This window comes from Micromys minutus (assembly GCF_963924665.1).
Source record: "Micromys minutus genome assembly, chromosome: 8".
Classification (NCBI taxonomy): Eukaryota; Metazoa; Chordata; class Mammalia; order Rodentia; family Muridae; genus Micromys; species Micromys minutus.
The window spans coordinates 31,845,487-31,860,658 of NC_137977.1; the positions used below are offsets into that span (position 1 = coordinate 31,845,487).

Here is a 15,172-nt window from a genome sequence, read left to right on the forward strand (position 1 = left end):
GACAAATCCCTTGCTCTGGGTCAGATGGCATCCCTTGGAGGCCAAGCCGGTCATCCGGCGCTGGCTTTCTTTCTCCCAACTCAGATACATTCGCAGAGGCAGTCGCCAAACGTTTTTTTTTCTTCTTCTCCCCAGAACCGGTGCCCCCGCAGTTACTTGGCTAGCAGCCTGCAGCCCACTCTTAGGCAGGACGATGGGGGGGGGGGGCTGGTAGGAGGGAAGGGAGTGGGGCGAGTAGGTGCCGCCTTGCAGCCCTACAAGACTAGAGGGCGGGAGAGTGGCTCGGGTTTCTCACTGCCTTGGCGTGTGCCTCATGATCAGGGTGGCCAGACAAGCTGCAGTGTCCCAAGCAGGTCATTCGGGCCAGCATGTTCCGCGCCAGTCAGGGGGCCGCGGCTGTAGGGCTAGAGCGGTAGCTCTCTCTCTCCCACCTCTGCAGCCCGCCGCTGTGCACGGGGTGGGGTGGCGGGCTCAGTCTTCCTAACCATGGTACGGGACGCGCGCGATCCGCAGGTGGAATCCCTGCCCTCGAGTGTTCACACCCGAGCCGGAGCTGGCCTGAGCCCCCGGGGGTTTTCATTCTGCAGGCTCCCCTCCCAACCTCTCTCACACACTTGGTACCCTAAGCCGCGCGCGCCGCAAACTCAGTCTTGGTCCCTGCAGGTGATGTCATGCCCATTGTTTTGGTGCGCCCAACCAATCGGACTCGCCGCCTGGATTCTACCGGAGCCGGCATGGGCCCTTCCTCGCACCAGCAGCAGGAGTCCCCGCTCCCGACCATAACGCATTGCGCAGGGTGCACCACCGCCTGGTCTCCCTGCAGCTTTAACAGCTCTGACATGGAAACCCCATTGCAGTTCCAGCGCGGCTTCTTCCCAGAGCAGCCGCCGCCGCCGCCGCGCTCCTCACACCTGCATTGCCAGCAGCAGCAACAGAGCCAGGACAAGCCGTGCGCGCCCTTCGCGCCCCTCCCGCACCCTCACCACCACCCGCACCTCGCGCACCAGCAGCCGGGCAGCGGTGGCAGCAGCCCATGCCTCCGGTGCAACAGCTGCGCCTCCTCCGGTGCCCCGGCGGCGGGGGCGGGGGCGGGGGATAACCTGTCCCTGCTGCTCCGCACCTCATCGCCCGGCGGCGCCTTCCGGACCCGCACCTCCTCGCCGCTGTCGGGCTCTTCGTGCTGTTGCTGCTGCTCGTCGCGCCGGGGCAGCCAGCTCAATGTGAGCGAGCTGACGCCGTCCAGCCATGCCAGTGCGCTCCGGCAGCAGTACGCGCAGCAGCCCGCGTCCGCCTCCCAGTACCACCAGTGCCACAGCCTGCAGCCCGCCGCCAGCCCCACAGGCAGCCTGGGCAGCCTGGGCTCCGGGCCCCCGCTCTCGCACCACCACCACCACCCGCACCCGGCGCACCACCAGCATCACCAACCCCAGGCGCGCCGCGAGAGCAACCCCTTCACCGAAATAGCCATGAGCAGCTGCAGGTACAACGGGGGCGTCATGCGTCCGCTCAGCAACTTGAGCTCGTCCCGCCGGAACCTGCACGAGATGGACTCCGAGGCTCAGCCCCTGCAGCCCCCCGCGTCCGTCGTAGGAGGAGGTGGTGGGGCGTCCTCCCCGTCTGCTGCCGCCGCCGCCTCATCCTCAGCCCCGGAGATCGTGGTGTCTAAGCCGGAGCACAACAATTCTAACAACCTGGCGCTCTACGGAACCGGCGGCGGAGGCAGCACCGGAGGCGGCGGTGGCGGCAGCGGGCATGGCAGCAGCAGCGGCACTAAGTCCAGCAAAAAGAAGAACCAGAACATCGGCTACAAGCTGGGCCATCGGCGCGCCCTGTTTGAGAAGCGCAAGCGGCTCAGCGACTACGCGCTCATCTTCGGCATGTTCGGCATCGTGGTCATGGTCATCGAGACCGAGCTGTCGTGGGGCGCCTACGACAAGGTACCGGTGTTAGCCACTGAGTACGCTCCTGAAGAGGGAGCCAGGTGGTTGGGATGGGCTCTGGCGGGAACCCCTTGCCTAATAGATCGCAAATGTCCCCGGAATCATCAGGCATGCCGGTTGAAGCAGCAGAAGCAGCTAGGACGCACACCCATAGTCAACTGAGCAACTCGGAGAGTTAAGTTCTCCAGGTGCTGATTGTGCTGAGTGTCCAGCGCATTCAGGCATGTTAATAAGTGGCTCCTGGAGTCGGTGGGGGAGAGCAAGCATTTTCCTCTCCTGGTGCTCAAGTTTCTGAAGCACCTTTCAACCTAAAGTACTTAAACTCCGGAGCAACTTCCTCTAGGTTTTAGCGAGTCAGGTATCTTGAGTCAGTTCTTGGTAGTGCGTAGCTAGCAGCCAAGCCGTGCATTTCCCTTGCTCCTGGCTCCTCTCTTGGGGCCTTATGGCCAACTAATCTGTATCCCAGAGGCAAGACAGATTGTCTTCCTCCCTAGTCCCTCACCTTGAATTCGGGTCCAGGTGCTCGGAACTGACTCTTAAGGCCTGGAAAGTGATTGAAAGTGCTTCCTTCTTAAAGTGTTCCATCTGTGTTGCAGGCGTCGCTGTATTCTTTAGCTCTGAAATGCCTTATCAGTCTCTCCACGATCATCCTGCTTGGTCTGATCATCGTGTACCACGCCAGGGAAATACAGGTAACACAGGCTCCACTGTTATTCTGAATAACCGGAAGCCAAGCAGACAGCATAGGGGAAAAGCAAGCCAGCGGGGGCCTTTTCCAAGCAGCTGTGTCCTTGCTTGAGGTTACAGAAGACACATGCAGTGTTATTTCAGCACCGGACCTGTCCTTTCAGAAAGCTAATCAAACTAACAAGTCAACACAGCTTGTAAACAGGCAGACCTTTCTGAGATATATTTGATAGAGTTTTAAGATTTTCCCCAACTTCTTTAGGTTGATCCACTTCCTCCAGACAAATGTTTTCAAAGGAGCGATACACACTATCCCGAATCTGTGTGCAGCAATGCCTTTTCTTGTTTAAGACACCTTTTTAAAAAACGAGAAAGTCATTAGGGGAGGAGGCCTTGCCAGTCTGTATGTCCTATAATTATAAGAAAATTAGTTCACAGCTTCTAGCAACCTGGGAAGAGCACCCTCCTTCTCTTCGGCAGATTTTACAGCAGCTTATTCAGTTTGCGAAGCCTGTTTAGCTACTTAGTTTGGTCCGAGCATTTTAAATATCACTTGAAAGTTAAGGCCAATGCCCGGAGTGCTCCCCGAACAAGAAAATGCTTGTGTTGCTCTATGAGATTTAACTTCTAGTCTCCTTAGTGGTTTTCTCTAGCCCACAGTCAAATCAGCGTTAAAGTTTGGGACTTTTGATAACTAGGGTCTTCAAAACTAAACTGCTATTTTCGAGCTTAGAATGTCTAAGACTGTTTGTGAGCCACCGTGAGTCACTGATAGGGCTGGTTGGACACTGAAACCTGTAGGTTTAGACTGCCTTCGAACAGGAAATGCTGAATGCCCTTGTCAGGCAGCTTACTGTCAAGTTAAGTTATTTTCAAATTAGTAATTACCAAGTTCACAGAAGAGACAGAAGAATCCAATTTTAGCGACTGTCCAAACAGAATAAAGATACAGCTAACTCCAAGAGGGGAGGGGACAAAGGACTTCTTTTTGTTTCCTTGTTTGTTAAAACTTTGAAAAAAAAATGTTTTTGAAGGGATGCTCACAGAGCTGGGGGGTGAAATGAGAGTATTTGGAGCGGGCAATGATGGACTGAAGCACACGTGGTTTTAATATTAGGACAGTATGTAGATTCTGTAGTGCTGTCTGCACGGTGGTGGCATTTTGAGATTCTTCCAGAGGTCCTCTGAGGCACTCTGCTGTGCTCTAAGCCTGAGTCACTTGACTTAGTTTCCAGGTGGAAACAGTCAGAGGAGTGAATAACCTTGCCAGATCGAGTCCTCAGGGGCCCAGAGTGAAAGCAGGCACTGCCTTCCCTCCTTCCTCCAGTCTTCCTCCTCCTGAGCCTAGCTGCTCACCTTGAGTCCTGCACCATTGAGAGTACTTTATCTGGGCATCCCCTCTAAACACAAGAATTCAGTTTTCGAAGAGGGCTAAGCTCACGATGGAACTCTGAGGTTTTCTAGGGTCTTAAGAATAGCTTAGAATGTTTGGCATGGGGACCAGAGTGATTAGGTGAGACCAGGCTTGAATGAATTAACCTTGCTGATTATGGCTTTATTCATCTTAAGCCTTTCAAGTGTTGACCGTTCCTTCTGAACACATGTAGATAAACAAGCATCCCTTGGGATGGGGGTTACTCACCTTATCTTCAAGAGCAAAATGTCTTTTTAAAAACACAAACTTTTGAAGAATTTTAGAGAGATTTTTTAAAACATAACTCAGGTATAAGAAGCTGTTCAGCATTCCGTATGCATCCCCAAATTTTGATATAGTGTAAGAATTCTAGAAATGTACACACACTAATAAACACAAAATATCTTAAGATCCTTTTATGCTTGAAATACTGCCCTCATTGGCTAATTTGTATATTTTTATCATGTTGATTAGACGTTACAACATAAAGAGAAAGGCTGGGACAAGGCTTGGTCCTCTGGAGATCACATGCAGTGAATTTATCTACTGTTCATAACTCAAACGTCAAAATGTTAGGTTTTAAAGCTGGACTTATTTGTGATCTATTGCTGGCCCTAAACCTGACATGTTTACTATGATAACTACCAAATCAAGGCCTGGATAATAATGTCTAATTATTTTGGATACAGCTTTTTACAAAGATCATTATTTGACCAAGAGAAATTCCTCTCCCAATATTCTTGTCTGCAATGCCTCTTGAAAGTTAAATAAAATGGGCCTCAGTAGGTAAGAGCACATACTGTTCTTGTAGGCCACTGTGTCGGGAGCTCTGCACCCACATCTGGTGCTGCACATCTGCCTGTATTCCCAGCTCCTCGGGAACTCGATGGCCCCAGCATTGTACACACACCTGCTCAGACACACATAGATCAAAAATACGGTCTTCTTTACAATTCCTTATGGCCTTTTTAACAAAATGGGTAGTCACAGATATACATGGGAACTCTGAACCTGCAGTCAGGAAGAACCAGGAAAAAGTGGAAGCTTCTCATTTGTCCAATGGACATAATACTTTAGCCTGAAGTTCAGAGTAACTGGGTGGGCATGGTTACGATTTATCCATATCACTATGGGACATGTATTTCCTATAATTGTTTAGGCAAATAGTCACGTCAGAGTTTAGAGAATTCCAAATATATTGATTTATCTCTGAGGTAAGGCAGCAAGGACAGGCACAGTGCTGGCATTTTGGAGCATGTCCTTGAGTGTAAGATATCAAGAATGACAATTTTTATTCTCATTTTTTGGCATATTAAGTATGGCGATTAAAGAGTGACAGCTAACCAGGGTGAACTACTGGTGCATGATGTCATTTTCCACCTCGCTCAGGGAACGTGTTCTAACTGAGCTCCCGACATCTTACCCAAGCCTGGGGAGACCCTGACATTTTTACCGAAAAACCTTGGAAAGCCAGGCTCAGTGTGACCTTTGATAAAATGTTTATACATGATGTGGCAACATGAAATGGCTCAGGTGACTCATGGGTAGAAGTGCTTGGAATAAACCGTGTGGTGGGGAGGTTCTAGAAGAAAACTGCACCATAGGACATCTCAGCTTTAGGGTCATTTTTCAGGACCACAGACAGCTCAAGGCATAGGCATATAGTTCTTTTCACTACTTTCACTCCTCACCACCAAAATTAAATTACTGGGTTTTGTTTTGTTTTGTTTTGTTTTTTCGGAATGCTTATGTAGAATTCAACAGTATAGAGTGGAAGAATGTATCTAGCTAAGTAGATATTGGACTTTTTTAAATGTACATTTGGCTTTGCTTTCTGTATCAATCAGCTAATCCAGACACTTCTCCCCAAGTTCAGGAATAAAGCAAATATATAAATACACTTTCACACTTGCCTATGTGATTACCATCTTTTGACAATTGCAGTCGACTATGAGGATTGTTATTTACTCAAGTTGAAGTGTGTGTGTGTGTGTGTGTGTGTGTGATACTACATAATTAGCTTTCTACCTCATGTCTCCAGGTTAAATAGCAGGAGAAGTAGAAGCATGATTTTTTCAGAGGCCTTTCTTTCTGTCCTCACTCCTGCAGTATTTTTTTTTTTTTAAACAGAATAAGGATAAATGAAAGTCTTATCCTTTAGAAAGTTTGAATATGAATTGCATTTAATCTCTTTAACTTTATCTCCATACCATTTTTCTCATGGCAACAACTTTAGTATAAAAATAAATTGTTTAGTATTTTTAGAGTTGCCAAAACAAGGTTGTAAGAGGAGAAAGGAAGCCCCTTGGAGTGCTAAATGTTCTTTCTGGGTCGCATGGAACTCAGAAGACTGGCAGGTCCTCTACATTACATTGGAAAGTATTTTTACTTTGGTAATATAATTACATGATAAACAGCACCAGGGAAACATTTGGTTTTCCCTAGCTCATTCATAATGCAATTCCTATGCATTTCTTCCACGTTTGTTTTCCAGAGATGGATTATGTAGTTCTATAAGTGAAATTATTGAAATTAAGATTTCTTTTCCCTTGTGAACCATGCCCCACAGAGGAGGAGGGATTGCTGAGGGTGGGGTCTCAGTGATCTGCCTGTCTCTGGAACAGCTGAGGAGGGTGGACTGTTCACTAGCTGGTAGGCTTTGTGTGCTCCCTGTAATGGAGGAAAGACATTGGCTTTCCCACTTCTACAGGCAGAAGGCTGATGCTCTGAGACCATGCTATAAACACTGCATATAGTGTTGTCATTGTTTTTAAGAAGTAACAAGCACATAATTCAAATAGCACAGAAGGGTTTAGAAGAACTGGAAAACTACATTCTATGTACACTCAGTCTGTTTCTCAGAGTTAACCAGTTTAAGTGTCTCATGCATCCTTTCAGATGCAGAAAATTAAACATTGTGATGTAACTACATTCATATATAGCTTGCTTTTATTCCATAATACATTTCAGAGGTGTTTCCTTTCTATCAGTACCTAGTGACATGGCTCATTCTTCTCTTGTACATGGGTCCTTTCCTATTTTATGAAGTTCTGTGCATTGCTTTATCAGCACTGTGATGAGTGCTGATGAGTAATTTGGAATATATATATATATATATATATATATATATATATATACACATATATATAGTATATATACACATATATACACTAATATACATGATATATATATTATATATATTTATATGTAGTATATAATAGAATAATATTGTATCTATATTATTGTTGTATGTCCACATTATGTATGTAATACATATGTATATGTATATACAGGAGAATTATACATTTTACCAGTAATATTACTGATTCAATGTTAATACTAGAGGTATAACTCAGTGCCCAGCATTGACAAGATTCTGTGTTTGAATCTTAGTACCAAAACTCCCTTCAGAAAAACTAGGCCCCCATGTCTGTGTTCTTGGATGTTATTATTCCTCTGTAACATGCTTAATAGTTTGAATGAAGTTATGGAAAGTTAAGAAGGCTAAAATGTTACAAAGTATTGTAGGTTGGCATTAGGTACTGTTGTGTCTATGAAGTAGATGGAAGCTGTAATTACGGGGGCGTGGCTATTCAGCTCTATAGATGCTGGGGTGGGAAACTCACTTGCTCTGTCATGTGACTAGCAGCTCAGTGGCTGATTCTTTATCACCCATAACCTCCCCATCAGTCATAATGGCACTCTGAAGCCTTTTGACCATGTGTATACTGTAGTAATGAAATCACTCAGGACTCTTTTTCTTCTTCTTCCTGTGTAAAGATCTCTGCATTATTAATGGGAGCGACACTAAATAAAGTGATCCTGGTGTGTTTACAGAGCAGCATCACAAAGGAATGGAGACTAGAGCTTCAGGTTTACCACTAGTGCCTTTGCCTGACCATCTGTCCCATTTCTGGGCCACTTTGTGTGTAGGAGGAAAAAAGGGGCCCTGAGGGCTGTCATCATCCCAGACCACACTTGGCAGAGTAGGCCAAGGAAGCATCCATTGATTGAATGCCAGAGAAATCACATTTGGTCAGAATGTGGGTTTGTGGGATTCTTTTAGTGAGGATTTCTTCTTATCAAGGGAATAATACGCTATTTGTGACTTTGAAAATATCTTAAACTGCTTACACGAAGGGGACTAACCTTAGTCATCTTTTAACCCTCTATCCCACCCACCTGAGAGTGTCCATCATGACACCGTGAAAGAAGTATTTTGTCAGTTGCTATGTGGCCATTATTCCCGGAAGGCTGTTGGTTCCATCATTAAACAATGGTTTTAAAAGTCTGGAAGAGGCTGGAGACAGTTTCCTTTGTGTGAAAGGGAAGTCAGCTTTTATTCTGCCCATAATCAATGCTTTGGAGTTTTCCAGTCTGGCATGGTGGTATATCTGTTATTCCAGTACACACAGGGACACTGGCGGGAAGCTTACTGTGGAATTCAGTGACAGTATGCACCACATAGTGACTTGAAGTCCAGTTTGGCATACACAGAAAATTCCTGTCTCAAGATACAAAAGAAAAAATTCCGTAAAGCAACAATGATAAAAACTGAACGTTTCAAGTACAGTGGTAAGGAATATGGAAAGGGCCTTTTCTTGTAGAGCTGACGTGCCAAGGAAGTGAAACAAGGAGAAAATAGAAACATTAATTAAATAAACAAAGCCTTGCATGCCTGATAAAAACTGTGATGAAGATGAAAAGATCCTCTGGACGGATAGAAGGGTGAGGGAAGACTCTTCATGGAAGTAGTTTTTTAACTGTCACACAGAGGGGAAGCAGCCCCCAGTATCAGAGTTTGTGTTAGCAAAGACCTGTGAACCCTCACAAAACCAAGGTAAAGATTGTTAGTACAGTTGTCAGGTCGTTGAAATGTTTAAAGTAGAGGAGACTCCTGTTCTAACCTAACGTTCCAGTAGGAATTTTTACGTTACATTGAAGAAATGGGCCTGGAGCCTGAGTGGCAGTCTTGTCGAGCTGTGCTGTAGAGGGAGATGTTCCTCACTGGACTCCTGCAGCAATGGTAGCCATGAGAAGTGAGGTCACTCAAGACCTGCACTGAAAATGGGATAGACTTACTCATGGGTCCGAGGTATCTTCAAGGCAAGAGCCAATGCAGAGATCACTTCTGGGGCTCTATATAGAAAAGTTAAGTTTGTGGTATGGGGAAGGAAAGATTATTTAGATCTTGTGGTGCACTCTTGGGATCCCAGAGTCTGAGGCAGGAGGATCACAAGTTTAAGTCCTGCCTGTATTACATGTAGAGTTAGAGCCCAGCCTAGGCAACTAAACAATACCTTGTGTTACAAAACACAAGAACAGAGTGGGAATTATGCTCGACAATAGCATAATTGCTTGACTGGCTTCCCCAGCACCTAGACTCCGTGTCCCGGTAGAAAACCAACAACATAAAGCAAAACAACAAAACAAAACCTAAAGATTCACAGTGAAGCATAGGATATGGAATCAGGGTAATGTACTTGAAACTATTCTCATTTACAGACATGCATACATCTCTCTATATATGCACATGTACATTATGTATATGCATAAGTATATGAGAATCTGAAGTTTGGAAGGAAGGTCTGGAGCGGGAATTGAATTTAGGCATCATCAATGTAGACTTTTAAGCTCACAGGAATTGAGGAAATCACTGAGAGAGAGCAGTAAAATGAGAAGGCTGGGAGGCGATCAGATCTTTTTCGGACATCTGGAGGTTGAGTAAAGGAGAAAGTAGAAAAAAGAGAGAGAGAGAGAGAAAGAGAGAGAGAGAGAGAGAGAGAGAGAGAGAAAAGGAGGTGCCTTTCTGGAGGAGGGCGAGACGGGTGCTAGAAGCAGAGGAGCAGTTTGCTCCCTGTTGAACTGCTCAGGTCTGTTAGGTGGGGAGCAGATGTGCTTTTTTAGATTTGGTGAGTAGAAGGTCATTGCTGACCTTGCTTTGCAGTTGTGGAAGAGTGATCAAGACGGCAAGCTGTAATTTCCAGTGTAGCAGAATAAATTGACTTTCACATTTAAACATTGTCTAGGTCCCTTTAAATATCCTCCCAGTTAACCCGCCCTGGCTTTGTTCTTTGAATATTCCTCATCAGGCTTTGCATGCCCCTGATCACATTTTTCTGGATGTAGTCCGTTTTGGTGAGCTTATTCTGTAAATGAGATCAGAACTGACTCAGTGTATTCAGTCAGAATCACCAAGAGTACCCCCATCTTGTTGGCCGTCACTGATCTCAAGTGGTCACGCTTCACTGTGGCCCCGTGACACTTATAAAACCATTGTTGGATGAAATGATTGGCTTTATATTTTCAGATGTTGTTAAGTAGGCTTGTGTGTGGATGGCGTGTGGAGTTTGCCCGGCTGCAGTGTCCATATTGGGGCTCTGTTCTCTTGTAACACTCTGGGTTCCTATCAATGGATCTTACTGAGACTGTGCCTGCAAGTGACGTATATACCTCCTTTGTCTTAGTTTTGGGCTGACAGAAAGTGTGTACCTTTGAAATCCTTGCCCATGGCATCAGAGGGCCAAGGCTAAGGTCTAGAATTAGACGTCATTTTGTTGTATACCACCTGCTTGGTCACTAAGTGGCACGGCTCTGGTTGCCTTGCCCATTAATCATCCCCCCAATTTCTCTACTTTTGCTCCAAGAATCTCATGAGCACTTATCTCTTCTCTTGATGAAAGTCACATATTTGAAGTGACCTGCAGTGTTCGAATTGCCTAGTCTAGTAAGGATATCCAAGGACACTGAGATATTTTGCTTCTAATTTTAAGCATTAGCATATGTTTCATGACCTAATGCCTCTTGTCTTAAAAAATGTTGTCTGTTTCCCTCTAGACTATACAATTAATAACTACTCACGTGTTTAAAGATTATAAAGCATAGGAAAATGTAAAAATAGCTGCAGATCAGCCATCCCATCAACTCAAAGGTAGTTTTTCCTGGTGAATGGGGATCTATTTGCTATGCAGTCCTATAAAAAATAAGTTCTCTTGATGTATTTTTTTTTCATGCTATTTCTATGCCATGACATGTTCTCAATAGCCGTGATTCCCCCTACCATGTAGCTATGATCAACTGAATTATTTTCCTGGTTTTTGGATCCCCCCCAAAAAAATCCCCACATTTTTAAAAGTAAGTTTTACCCTTGAAGATAAACTTACTCTGAGTATCTCCAGTGATTTCCTAAGGATCAACTATCAAGAGACCAGTTATCCAGTTAAAAGATGTGATTTCAAACAGCTCTAGTTTATAGAGTAATCCTCTCAAAAGTTTCTGTCACCTTTTCATTACTGGAAATACTTACAAATGACTTCTTTAGGTACCAAATGGCCCAGTGTTCCAGCAAAGCGTTTGAGAAGTGTGCATAAGACCAGCATGTGCCTCACTCTCTCCTCAGTCTATAGTTTTGAAATTTTTTTCTTAATAAACTTGCCCACTGAACAGAACGGTCCGATCTCTTTTGGGTTGTTTACAGTTTTTGCAACATAGCCTCCTGGCTTTGTGTCCTACCTCTGGAGCCAGTCAGTCTGGATTCCCTCCAGGCTTTATCACTAATTAGCTGTGTGGCCTTGGCTGTGTGACCTTGGACAGGTTGCTGAATTTCTCTGAGGTTGTGCTTTGTGGCCAGTCAAATGCCAGTCAAATGCGGATGATAGAGTACCTGGCTCACTAGGCTGTGAGGAACTTTTAAGAACTTCGTCTGTCTAGGTGGATTTCATTCAGATTTGGATTGTGAGGGAATCCTCTGTCTGAGGGGGGAAAAGCTAGCACATCTTTTGAGGTTGGGGTTTCCAGTCTGTAAAGGAGTGGGCGGAACACTTCTGACCCACCCTTGGCTTGCCTTTTCCTGGAAGCATAGCTCTTTCTGCACTGAGTTAACTCCTTCAGGCCTTGCACAACTGACTCCGTCTTCTGTCTTCCGTCTTCCTCACAACTAATTAGGACCCTAGTGAGTTAAAAGAGTTAATCAGCCACTCTGACAAGTATGCATAGGGAATAATTTGGATGATGGAAAATTCTGGCATTACCCCCCCCCCCCACCCCTGGCTGGAAGAATAGAGGTAGGGAACAGCCCTAGTCAAACATGCAAACTTGAGCAATGGTAGTACCTGGGTCTGTAATCACTGTGAGTCCACAGGTTATTTAAACTAAGCCCCCCCCCCCCCCCCCAGCAATCCCGACACCACCTTTACTTCCAGCAAGAGTTTTATATACTGTTGCACCACCCACTAAAACGTGCTTGGAGTACAGTCCTCTGAAAGTACCAGGGGGAATCTTTTGGGAAAACACGACCAATGATAGCTCAGAATCTCCCCTTCCTTCTTTGGCAGTTGGTTTACTTTTAACCAGGGAACTTGATTCATCACAAGCATTCATAAGTGTTCATTGTGCCAGACCCTGGTTTTGAGCAATGCACATTTGTTGGTTTAGCTTTGGACTTTGATTTTTAATTCACGGGGCACATTGGGGGTTTAAACTTTGCAAACTTGAAACTTCAACAGGTGGACAAGTTCTCCCAGTTAAATATACGCACCAGATATTCCTCCTTTGCTTCTTGAATACCCTGAGCATCTTTACCTAATTATGTATTTCTCTGTGGTGATTGTCTTGTGTCACAACGAGATTGTTAATTTGTCTATTTGGTTATGGGTATGAAGCTTTGTTTGGTTAGTTATTTGGGTATTCGTCTACTGTCATGTTCCATGAAAAGTCTAATAAGTATTTGCACATTAGTTTTGATACAAGTATTCTGCACTTTTAGGAGAAAGTGTTCTCATTATAGGTTTGGCCTTGAATAACAATCCTTTTCTTAAAACTGCATATTGCTATGAAAGTTAAATACTACACAAATAGTAATTTTTAAGCCATTAATTTTTTTTCCTAAATAGTTGAAGGGACTTTTGTTCATAAATTGGATTTATGTTTTATGGTCACAGAATATAATCACCTTGAAAAATAATTCTTAGCCTATGGATGTGCAGGTTGGTTTTAATTGTTAACTTAACATACCAGGCAAGAGGGCACTTCTGTTGAAGAATTGCCTGAATCAGATTAGCTTGTGGCTGTGTCTGAGGCTCGTTTTCATGATTGCTAGTTGACATAGGAGGACCTAGGTCATTGTGGGCGGTACCATTCCTAGGCACGTGGTTCTGAATTGTATAAGAAAACTAACTGGGCATGAGGTAGGGAACAAGCCAGTAAAGAACACTGCACAATGGTTTTTGCTTGAGTTTCTGCCCCGACTTCCCTCAGTGATGAATTGTCACATAGAAGTATAAGCTGAAATAAATCCTTTCCTCCCCTAGTCACGTTTGATTACAGTGTTTATCACAGCCACACGAAAACAAACTAGAACAGCCTATTATTGCTGAGATTATATGTATATAAAGTAAAATATAAAACTGAAGGGCACAGAATTTGTAATAGTTGTGCTTTTCGATATCTCGTACTGTTAACTATCTACTCAATCAAGTATTACGATAGGAAATTCTATCTATGTGGAATCAGCTATGGTGTTTGCACTGGAATTACTGACGTTTAGAAGCTTCCAACAGGTAACTTTTCATGTGGGAAATGAATCTCACCCTTCCAAGTTCTCATATCAAAGAGCAAAAGTTGTTCCCTGTCTTTTGAGTTAGAACATCTGAAAAAGTACATATACACCCATGCATACAAGAGTTTATTCACATCTACAAGAACATATATCCAAATGTATATCTTCACACACATAAGTTCTGTATGGTATTGCTTTAACTTTAACTGACAGCTTCCACATGTTGGTAACATTGTGGATATCACTGCTGTGAAAATATTTTGAATTAAGTTTATATTTTTCCTCATTAGTATTTTAATCAAGTACTTAACTGTTCTCAGCAATATCAAAGGGCTATTTGGTGAATATGTATTTGAGCAGACTACCAGGATTTAAGCAGCAGTAGTATAAAGAGAAATCTCTGATATGCTTATTTTTTGAGAAAAGCAAAAAAAAAAAAAAAAAAAAAAAAGAAAAGAAAAAGGAAGAAAGGCACCAACAATATTATATTCATGAATGAAAGCCATTTTGCTTTTCACTCTTTGATTTGGCATTCACATATTCCTGTGGATTTATGTCATTTTAAGAGGCTCCCTGTTCTTTCTTCATTTCCTTCTTTTCCTTTAGGATATCTTTTGTACACTCTCCTTTTTCCCCCATGACTGATTATCCTGTTGAGTTTTGACCACATTGTGCCTCTCATCTTAGGATATGTCCCTTGTGGTCCTTACATCGGATACTCCTTCTGTCATGATCACAGTCTAGCTCAGTCTGATGCGCTGGACGTTGACTGCTTCAGTGCAGCCCTTTAAAGTATCTTATCTGTTGCTGAGGTTTTATACAAGTAGCCACAGAAGGAAGGAGGGCATGCATGTGTTTTGGACTTAGCCCCTGGAACCCATATTAGAACTACCGTCAAGGAGCACAGTAAGTAGTCAGTGACCTAGCCTGTGGCAAGAAGCCATCTCTGTACGATAGCAGGAGGTCAGTTGGCCACAGCAAGATGCTGCCTATAAATGGAGAGTGTCAACACATCTTCCGGCTCCAAGCTGCGATGTATGACTGCATGAAAACTGAGCTCAGCAACATGGTGAGCATTGGGACCACAGGCTGCTAGGATGCATGGAGGACTCAGACACCTGTGTAGGATGCACTCTGGCTGCACTTCAGGCTGAATGCAAGTTTCAGGTGATTTGTCCCTAGCTCCTTTGTTTTTGGTGGTGTACATGTTGACCTGTGGCATCTGAGCAGTTGATGACTTATCCATCTTCTTGAGAACTTAGGAGACTAGACAATACCAGTGAAAGTTCTGAGCCTAGCAAGGTTACTTAGTGAGTTCAAGGCCAGCCTTGACAACTTAATTGAGATGCTGTCTCAAAATAAGAAGTAAAAAGAATAGGGGTAGAGTTCAGAGGTGGAGTGTATGCCTAGCTTTGTGAACCCTTAGGATCAATTCTCAGTTAAAAAAAAAATCATACATTCTCTGTCTCTCTGTGTGTGCCTGTGTCTGTGTCTCTGTCTCTCTGTGTGTCTCTGTCTGTCTTTCTCTCTCCTCCACCACCACCTCCTCCTTCTTCTCTTACTCCTTTTCCTCCT

The 15,172-nt window shown here is 44.4% G+C and overlaps 1 protein-coding gene across 1 annotated transcript in view; it reads left to right on the forward strand.

The window, feature by feature from the left end:
* The window catches only part of KCNN2 (potassium calcium-activated channel subfamily N member 2), a 134,025-nt gene that overhangs the window by 2,894 nt on the left and 115,959 nt on the right, over positions 1-15,172 (forward strand). Inside the window, exons 3-4 of the mRNA XM_080920374.1 lie at positions 664-1,937; positions 2,537-2,632. Coding sequence (XP_080776500.1) covers positions 664-1,937; positions 2,537-2,632 — 1,370 coding nt within the window. The remainder of the gene's footprint in view (positions 1-663; positions 1,938-2,536; positions 2,633-15,172) is intronic.